The sequence below is a fragment of the Passer domesticus genome, chromosome 1, assembly GCF_036417665.1.
Source record: "Passer domesticus isolate bPasDom1 chromosome 1, bPasDom1.hap1, whole genome shotgun sequence".
NCBI classification, from domain to species: Eukaryota; Metazoa; Chordata; class Aves; order Passeriformes; family Passeridae; genus Passer; species Passer domesticus.
Window position 1 is genome coordinate 51,721,578 of NC_087474.1, and position 10,256 is coordinate 51,731,833.

Sequence of the window (10,256 nt, forward strand, 5' to 3'; positions counted from 1 at the left end):
GCAGCAACTTTGGGCAGATACTGGGGACACTTGCTCACGTATTCACAGAATGGTTTAGTACAGTCCATTTGTGTTCTCCAAATGTAACAGACCCAACATGCACAGATCCACCATGCATGGAGCCAGGGCTCTTGCTTCTCCAGTGAAGTTAAAAGTCCAAGGCTAACTTGTCTCTGGCCTGTCCCCATTATTCTATGCTATTGCAGCCTCGCATTGAATATTGTGTGCTGTTCTTGAGCATCACGCTATAAGAAAGCAACTACAGAGCATCTAAAGAGGGGCAACACAGATGGTGAAGGGCCTTGAGGGGAAGCTGTATGAGGAGCAGTGGAGATCACTTGGTCTGTTCAGCCTGGAGGACACTGAAGGGAGACCTCATTGAAACTGCAACTTTTTCATGAGGGGAAGAGGATGGGCAGACACTGATCCCTTCTCTGTGGTGACCAGTGGACAGGATCGTGGGACTGATCTAGAGCTGTGTCATAGGAGATTTAGGTTGGGTATTAGAAAAAAGTTCACACAGAGGGTGGTTGGGCAGTGAAACAAACTCCCCAACACTATGTCTGACACAGTTGAAGAGGTTTTTGGACAATGCAGAGGCACACGGTGTGACTCTTGGGGCTGTCCGGGGCAGGACCAGCAATTGGACGCAACGATCCTTGTGAGTTCGTCCCAACCAAGAATATTCTGAGACAGTGTCTGACCTGAAGTAATGCATTTCGCCCTTGAAGGGTTTTGGCGATAAGCCGCGGGCACGCCGCGGAGCAGAGGCAGGCCGCGCGGGCCGGGGCGGCCGGAGCGAGGCGGGTGGTGCGGCTGTCCCCGCCCGGCGGCCCCGGGGGAGGTGCCGGCTGGGCCGGGCCGCGCCACGCCAGCCCGGGCCGAGGGCTGTGGCCGCCGGGCTGTGAGTACGGGCTGCGGGGACTGGCGAAAGGCGGCGGCTCCGGGGGAGTGAACGGGGCTGCGAGCCCCGGAGAGGGGAGGCGGGCCCGAGCAAAGCAGCGACTGGGGGACGGGGAGAACAGGAGGGACAAGGGTCGGCCTCACGCCGGCCCCGGCGGAGCGGGCGGGTGCGTGTGGGCGGAGGGCGAGGCTGGGGGCGGCCGGGGGGCCGAGCCGGGCTGGGGCGAGCGCTGAGGGCGCCGTGCCCTCGCCCGAGATGGCGGCGCGGCCTCCCCGGCGCGGCGAACACGTGATGGCGGAGCGGCGGCAGAGGAGAGGGCCGGGCCGCGGGCGGGAGCGGCCGCCGGTGCCGCCGATCCCCGCCCCGGGGAGATCGGGCCCTGGGGCGAAGGCAAGGGACGGTGTGTGACCTTGTGGTTGATAGTGGCGGTACTGCACAGTAGTTGTGCTGAAAAAGTAGTTGCGTGTGTGGTTTTATTGTCACTGCAAGCCTTGATTTATGCTCTGTGTTGAAGCCTGTGTGTGTTTGTGTGTGCGTGTGTGTAGGAGTTGTAGCTGCTGTGGGGAGAGGTGCCCAATCACTAATCGAGAGGTTTTCCTCATTGCATTACATTCAAGGATAAGTTTGTGGCAGTGGCAAAGAGTTTGAGGGGGAAAGGCTGATTTTTCTGGCCTCCTGGGACCGTGAAGAGCATTAGTAAGTCGTCTTGGAAGGCATCAGGATTTTTGGCCATGAAGTAGCAGGTGGAGATGTTGCTCATCCTGGATGGGGACCAGGCCAGTAGCAGTTAATGTTTCCATGTTTCCACTTGGACATAGGGCCGGGGAGGCCCACTGTTTGAAGGCAGGCCACTGAATTGCCCTGCAGAGCCTGTTGTGGGACCTGGCTGTGTCCTGTTGCTCCTTTTCAGTTGGAGTTTCATTTATCTTGTCCTTTAATACCACTTTACTTCAACATGCAGGTTAGGCAAGAATTATAGGAAGAATTACAGTGTTTATACTTGTAGTCAGGAGTAAAAGTTTATTAATTTCACTATTCATAATGGTTACTGCCCTAAATATGCTATTGTTTGGTATAGTATGAATCCTACATTTTCAAAGACAGCACATATTCAGTAAAATAATTCCAATAATACTTTATTTAAGGAAGGACTGCTAAAGTAATACAGATGTGAAAAAATAGATTTAACAGATGCAGCCCAGTAAATCTCTTAGTAGAATTAGAAAACATAGCAACTTTAGCATAGAGGTTCTCCTGATACTAGAATTATGATTCATAGTCTGTCATGAGGCTGTGTAATAGAAACATATGATGGTTTAGGTTAGAAGGGACATTAAAGATAATGTAGTTGCAACCCCCCTGCTGTGTGCTGGGACATCCTTTACTGTCGTGCCTTTTACTAGACCAGGTTGCTCCAAGCCCCCTCCAACCTGACCATGACCTTTACCGCTTCAGGGATGAGGCATCCACAACTTCACTGGGCAGCCTGTCCCAGTGCTTCACCACCCTCTGAGGGGTTCATGCACTGAGTTGAACAGTGCAGGTTGAAATCTGCATAGTGGGTAGCTTTTAATATTAACAGTAAGTGTGATGAGAGGGAGAGGCAAGATTTGCTTATGGCATTATCTGGATTTCTGATTTTGCTCTGGATGGCAGCTTTTACAACTGAGCTGTGAGAGTTAAGATGCCTCTAAGTGACTGGCTGAGTGAAGGTCTCTTACATGGCAGGTGGGGGGAAACCACAAGCTTGCAAGGTCTGTGTGTAGACTTAAGTGCTACCTAGCTGAGAACTGGGGTCTTCTGAGGCCGTAGGTTGGATTTCTAAAGGTGAAGGAAAAAAATTGAACTCAACACCAGGACTTTGTGTTGAGGTTCCAGTTCCTTGTGCTTTACAATAGCTTAAGTCTACTGCAAGGCTGGAGTGTATACCATTAGAAAGAACTCTTTTGACGGTTTTTATTCTTGGCCATGCAATAACAATCTTCTCCTTTGTTCTCACTTGACAGGAATAATGTTTCCAACATGTCTGTGCAGTCGCTGCTTTGTGAAAGAATTGCTGTTGCCAAAGACTTGATTAAGAGAGCTGAAGCCCTTTCCAAGTCCCAGAAAAGGAGAATAGAAGGTGGGGCAAAGCTATGTAGCAAACTGAAGGCAGAGCTAAATTTCTTATACAAGGTGGAGGCAGGGAAAGTGGCCATTAAAGAATCCCATCTGCAGAGTACAAACCTTACCCACCTCCAAGCCATTATTCAGTCAGCAGAGAACCTGGAGGATGTTGTCAGTGTCCTCCATGTCTTTGCGTACGAGGACAGGTTTGGAGACAAACAGACACTGGTGGTAGATGTTGTTGCAAACGGAGGTCACACGTGGGTGAAGGCCATCGGTCGTAAAGCTGAGGCCCTGCATAACATCTGGCTGGGAAGGGGACAGTATGGTGACAAAAGTGTCATTGAGCAGGCAGAAGACTTCCTGCAAGCAAGCCGTCAGCAGCCAGTGGAGTACAGCAATCCCCACATCATCTTTGCATTCTACAATAGCGTGTCCAGTCCTATGGCAGAGAGGCTCAAGGAGATGGGAATATCTGTGAGAGGAGATGTTGTTGCTGTGAACTCACTGGTAGAGCCACCTGCAGAAAATGAGCACCTTGACACCAGTGAATCAGATGAAGAAGGCCCTGAACTCCTGCAGGTGACCAGAGTAGACCGGGAGAATTTAGTGGCCAGCATTGCTTTCCCTACCCAGATCAAAGTAAATGTCTGCAACAGAGTTAATTTGGACATCACTACCTTAATTACCTATGTCTCTGCGCTGAGCTATGGTGGCTGCTACTTTGTCTTCAAAGAAAAAGTGCTGACAGAGCAAGCAGCCCAAGAAAGAAGGGAGAGAGTCCTGCCTCAGCTGAAGGAGTTCATGGAGGGAAAAGAGCTCTTTGCCTGTGAATCTGCTGTCAGAGATTTTCAGTCCATCTTGGAAACGCTGGGAGGACCTGGAGAGAAAGAGCGAGCTGCATTGCTTGTTAAAAGAATTAATGTGGTGCCAGATCAGCCCTCGGACCGTGCCTTAGGACTAGTGGCTAGTTCAAAAATCAACAGCCGCTCTTTAGCCATTTTTGGGACAGGAGACACTTTGAAAGCCATCACCATGACTGCAAATAGTGGGTTTGTGAGGGCAGCAGCAAACCAAGGTGTCAGGTTCAGTGTTTTTGTCCATCAGCCACGAGCATTGACAGAAAGCAAAGAATCTTTTGCCACGCCTCTACCAAAGCGCTGCCCATCTGATAATGGAGTGTAACTCATTAAATGAGTTAGTAATGGAAAATACTGCAGGTACTGCAGCATTTGGAGAAACAAGAGTCATAGCAATACAGTTTTGGTTGTGCATCAACAGTGACAGTAACTAGCAGTGGAAGAGCTCCTCAAGGAATTTGTAATATCTTTACTCCTTCCTTGAGGTTATTTTTTGTCCAGCTGACCATTAATTTATTCACTAAAGTAATAACAAGTCAATGAAAATTTTTAACTGGCTTACAATGTATTAATTGAATCCATCCCCATTAAAAAGTTCAGTTTAAACAAAGTTACTGAGGTCCCCTTGTTATTTTTGTCCTCCTCACAGAGGTAAAATTTGTCATCTTAAATGAACTTTGGGCTTGACTTCCATGGAACTTAAATCTTTCTTTCTCCTGTTCCATCTACTCTTGATTTTGGTTGATTCAGAGGGACCTTGTGCAGAGACCTATGCTTTTTGGGAGTGTGATGTTTCGTGAAGATATGGCTAGGAACCAATTTAAGCCTTCCTTGTCTTACTGAAAGCAACCTGTATGTATACTGTGGTTAGGCTGAATTGGGCAACGGCTCTAAAATTCCTGGAAAAAGCAGTTAAGTTGGAGTTTATTTGCATTAATACGTTGTTGCTCTTGGGCTAAACTGGACAGCCAGTGGTAGCACACCAAGGAGGCACATCTGCTTCACTTGTCTTCTAGCCTTTGTCCAAATGCTGTCTTGCTGGTTGTAAAGCCCAACTCAAAGCTTCAGATAACAGAATCCTAAACTGAGCCAGCACCCAGGTAGTTTTTGATATTAGCGTGCTCTTTGCTGAGGACTCATGGTTGAACTTGAAACTGGCTTTGTTGCATCTGAATTAGAAGGCCTCAGTGAGGTTCTTTAGTGTTGGAGTGATGGACGAGATTTGCAGGGTATGTTCTTAAGTCCTAGTTGGCTCTGTAGAAGAAAGAAGCCTTTTTGCTGGTGATGTAATTGCTCTTTTTATTCAAAGTGTAGAATAAACAACTATTTCTTCTGCTGTATATTTTTTTCTTTGCCTAGGAGAGATATGCGGTTGTAGGAGTCTTTATTGTGGGGTTTTTTTCAGAATGCAGTAATGACAGCACTTGCTTTTTGGTATTAATTTTCATCAGGTTACTAGTGGAAAATCTTGAGATGTCAGAGTGAAGCTCTGAGCCCCAAGCTATACATTTTTATCAGGTCAGTGAAAGAGATACCTGCTGAATATTTTATAGCTGTTGTTTAACACAATTGCATTATTATGCAGCTTAATAGTTCACGCAAAGAACATTCTCTTGCCACTCCACTCTTAAATTTCTTCCTACAGTACAATGTATCTGCAGTGCTGCCCTTAGCTGTAGGCTCAAACCATTTCTTTCTGATTGCTAGCAGTGACGCAGAGATACTGGAATGCCAACAAGACCACTCGGCATGCCTTGTTCAGCTGAGTAGGATGAACTCCCAAGGGGCAGAAGTGTACTTCTTGTTGGTGGGATTCTTGGTCTGCTCTTACTATGCCTGTAGAGTAAAATGGTAGGAGTGGTCACCAGTAACCATATGCTGCATAGCTTTAGCAATGTGGAGGGCAGTCTTCTCTCTCTATGCTCCCTTTTTTCTGTGCATCTCTGAAGTAGTTAATGACGTTTAACGTGGGTGGAACTGGATTTTGGGTTTTCCTACATCAGCATCCAATGTACTACCTGCAAGTTTCTCAGTTCCTTGGTGAGTTCTAACAAAACATCTAGGTTGTTCTACAGTCTACCACAGTGTTATGAAACCTCATGGCAGGATTCATCCCCCACCATATCCATTAATTTTCTTGAAAGTTCTTCTGAAGGGAGAGGAGGACCAACACAGTGAAACAATAATATATTGGCTGTGCTGCAGAAATACAAATCTGCCTTAGTAGTTAACAGCGCAAGCTTCACCATGCAGGAGCTTAGAGAGGCAGTAATCTGTCATGGTGTGATGCATTTACCAGAAACAACCAGAGATGTCTGTGAAGTGTTATAAACAGCTGGAAGGAAAGTACCTTTCATTTCTGCCATGAGAGGTCTTACTCTGGACACCTGTGTGATGTCTTTCCTCTGCAGTAGGTGTGGGAATAGGACTTGGGGAGGCCATCTGTCTGAGAGGAGAAGAACCATGTGTTTCAAAACTGTGTTTGTCTTGCATCACGTGTCCTGAAAAAGGGTACAGGAAACCTCCTAGTTAATAATTTATGAACAAATAACATGGGGTGGAGGGGTTCTTTTTGTCTGCAGCTCAGAGCTGTAAAAGTTGAGGTTCCAAAAGACAGCTTCCTATTTCATAGATTCACAAAATGTTAAGAGGTTCGAATGGACCTTAAAGATCATCTAGAACCAACCTCACCTGCCATGGGCAGGGACGCTTCCCACTAGAGCAGGTTGCTCAAGGCCTTATCCAACCTGGCCTTGAACACTGCCAGGGATGGGCATCCACAGCCTCCCCGGGCAGTCTGTTCCAGTGTCTCACCACACTTGCAGTAAAAAAAATCCTAATATTTAACCTAAATTTTCCCTCTTTCAATTACTCGTTGTCCTGTCATTGCAGTTCCTGATGTAGAGTCTCTCTCCAGCTTGATGAAGTCTTCAGCTTCCCTGTACGTCCCTTTCAGATACTGGAAGGTTGCCATCAGGTCTCCATGCAACCCTCTCTTCTCCAGGCTGAACAGCACAAATTTTCTCAGCCTGTGTTCATAGGGGAGGTGCTCTGGTTCTCTTATTAGCTTTGTGGCCTCCTCTGGACTTGCCCCAACAGTTCCATGACCTTTTTATATTGGGGACATGACAATTGTGCACAGTACTCCAGGTGGGATCACATGTGAGCAGAGTAGAGGGGCAGAATCACCTCCTTTGACCTGCTGGCCACACTCCTTGTGATGCAGCCCAGGATTCAATTGGCTTTCTGAGCTATGAGCACACACAGCTGGCTCGTGTAGAGTTTTTCATCACCTGTCACCCCCTGGTCTTTCTTAGCAAGGCTGCTCTCAATCACTTCTCTGCCCAACTCATTGGTGTGTCTGGGATTGCAGTGACTCAGGTGTAGGACCTTGCGCTTTGCTTTGTGGAACTTCATGAGGTTTGCATCGACTCCTGCGTGGTATTATCCCTTCCCTCCATGGTGTCAGTTGCACCATAAAGCTTGGTGATGTCAGCAAATCTGCTGCTGAAGGTGCACTTGGTCCCCCTGTCCACATTGCTAGAAAAGATGTTGAAGAGCCTCAGTACCAATCTCTGAGGGACACCACTCATCACTGGTCTCTGTGTGTAGCCATTGACCACAGGTCTTTGGCTATCCAGCTTTATCCACTGAGTGGTTCATCCATCAAATCCCTGTTTCTTCAATCTGGGACAAGGATGTCATGCAGGAGTGTGAAACACTTTGCATTTAGTGCAGCTAGGCAATGTCAGTTGCTCTGCCTCTGTGCACCAACTCTGTAGCCCTTTCATGGAAGGTCAGTAGTTTTGCCAGGCATGATTTCCCCCTTTAAAAACCATTTTGGCTGTTACCAGTCATCTCTTTGTTGGCCAGGTACCTTAGCATCTCCAGTAGAATCTGCTCCATGACCTTGCATGGCACAGAGGTGAAACTGACTGGTCAGTAGTTCCCTGGGCCTTTCACTTTCCCCTTTTTAAAAATGGGGGTTACATTTCCCCATCATCAGGGACATCACCTGACTGCCATGATTTTTTCAGAAATGATGGATAGTGGCTCAGCAGCTTTGTCTGCCAGCTATCTCAGGACCCATGGATGAGCCTCATTGGGTCCTGCGGACTTGTGCACATTCTCAAACCTGACATGGTCCCTAACCTGATCCTCTCCTACGGGGGGCTCAGGGTCTTCATCCTCCCAGTCCCTGCATCTGCCTTTCTTGACCAGGGTGGTGTGGCTGGAGCACTTGCCATTGAAGACAGAGGCACAGAAGTTGTTGAGAACTCCAGCCTACTCTTTGTCTAGGCTAGGCAGGTCTCTCTTTTCCTTACGGAAAGGGCTCACCTTAGCCTGGTCTTTCACTTGCTTGCAATGTTTCTATAGAAGCTCTTCCTGTTATCCTTAATATCCCTGGCCAGACACAGTTCTAATTGGGCCTTGGCTTCTCTACCCTTGTCCTTAGCTCCCCATACAACTTTCCTGCCCTTTTCAGGCCCTCTGTCCTCGTTTCCACTTTCTGAAAGCTTCATTTCTCGCTTTGAGTTTGCACAGCAGCTCCTTATCCATCCATAGAGATCTCCTGGCATTTTTGCTCAGTCTCCTTGTTGAGATACCTTGCTCCTGAGCTTGGAGGAGGTGATCCTTGAAATTCAGCCAGTGATCTTGGGCCCTTCTGCCTTCCAGGGCTCTATCCAATGGGACTCTATGAAATAGGTCCTTGGAGAGGCCAAAGTGTGCTTTCTGAAGTCCAGGGCAGTGAGCTTACTGCGTGCTCTTCTCGTTGTCCTCAGGATCAAAACCACCATCTCCTGGTCACTGCAACCAAGCCTGCCTTGAAGCACTGCATTCCCCACCAGTTCCTTTCTTTTGTGAACACAAGATCCAGTAATGGCACCAAAGATACTTTTTTCCTTCTTTGTCGAATAGATCCTGTTATCCCCCAGTAAACTAGGCTTGGCAAAGCGAGTCTATGAGTCTGAGTAACCAAAACCTGGGCTAGGGCACCATTTGTTGGCTGGTGGCTATTTTGCTAGGGTAGCCATTTGTTGACCTGCCAGATTTGTTTACATATTTCAAGTTTCTCTCCTTTGACCTGGAGGATTAATGGAAAAACTACTTGAACTCCAGAGCCCTTCACTATCTCTCCCAGGACTCCTTAGTCCCTCTTAATGCTTCCAGACTGGTGCCAGCTGTATCACTGGCTTCCACATGGAACACTATGAGTGTGTAATAGTCTGTGTTTGAGTAGGCTTGGGAGCTTCTTAGTAATGTCCCAGATCCAGACTCCTGGAAGGCTGCCCACCTCCCTTGAGAGTGGGTCAGGCCAACAGATGAGTGCCTCTGTACTTCACCAAGCCGAATCACCCACCCCTGTGACCTGCCACCTTTTCTTGGTTGAACTTGTCATTAATTTCTTTATTTGTAGAACAGGTTGCGCAGCTCCAGTTATCTCCTGCTCTCTGAGGTCCATCTGGGTCATCAAATTCCTTTTCCCAATGACTGAGTTGAAGGCATATTTATTCCTCTTCTAGTTTGATCACTCACTCTGTAAGTTTTGCACTCTACCTTTGCACCCTGCCCATTCAAACAGCCCCTTGTGTTCCCCGGAGCTGTTTAAATCTCCCTCAGATGCTCCTGGCAATGCCTCCTTCTTGCCAGTGATTTTTCACTAATGAATCTGTTTTATACTATATAGAATATAGTCAAAGCTAGGTGCATGGTAATAGTGCACTTATGCATGGTAATTCATTATGGCCTTTCAATTCTTTGCATTTAAGTTAATATGCTTACAGCCTTTTCACCCTGATAAGGGCTTTGAATGAGTAAATGGAAGACAGCTGCTTTATTCCACTTCTTGCTGTGACTCTAAAGAAATGCATTTCTATCATTTTCCCTGCTGCATTGCATTCAGCAATCTTGAATATGCTCTTGGGTACCCTCTAAAGAAGTTTCTCCAAGTCTCAGGTGCAGTGGCCCGCATTTAAACATGGTAGGTGACCCAGAGAAAGCACACACAGAGCAAATTACCTTTGTGACAGAGGTCACCACAGAGCAAGTGACCTCTGTATTCCAGAGATCAGAAGTGAGTGAGTTCTGCTTGCAGTATTCCTTCACAGCTGCTGCTGCAGAGCTGGCAGACTTGTTTTGCAAGGACGCTTCTGTGTGATCTGTAAGCGCAACTCTGTTGAAAAGCCTCTGTATCTGGAGCCACCGTGTGGTGATTTTCTTCATTACCAGCCCTTTTTGACTGACACAGTAGTTGCTATTGAATCAATTTTCTTTCTGTTACTAATTTCTGCCAATCATATTGGCAATATTTTAGGAATATTAAACCCTTTCTACATGCCACTGGGCAACTTGAGGGTTTTATTGTTATTTTCTGTCTCTCTGTT

At 47.2% G+C, this 10,256-nt stretch overlaps 1 protein-coding gene across 5 annotated transcripts; it reads left to right on the forward strand.

Moving 5' to 3' along the window:
* The first annotated feature begins 642 nt into the window (after positions 1-642).
* C1H7orf25 (chromosome 1 C7orf25 homolog) lies at positions 643-4,480 on the forward strand. Of its 5 annotated transcripts, none has more exons than XM_064419861.1 (2): positions 643-661; positions 2,911-4,480. In XM_064419861.1, the coding sequence occupies exon 2, from the start codon at positions 2,927-2,929 to the stop codon at positions 4,193-4,195; it is 1,269 nt and encodes a 422-aa protein (XP_064275931.1). In that variant the 5' UTR covers positions 643-661; positions 2,911-2,926; the 3' UTR covers positions 4,196-4,480. The 5 variants fall into 5 exon arrangements, with proteins under 5 accessions (XP_064275931.1, XP_064275950.1, XP_064275960.1 ...); XM_064419880.1 differs by lacking the exon at positions 643-661 and adding an exon at positions 762-904; XM_064419890.1 differs by lacking the exon at positions 643-661 and adding an exon at positions 937-1,070.
* Positions 4,481-10,256: the final 5,776 nt, after the last annotated feature.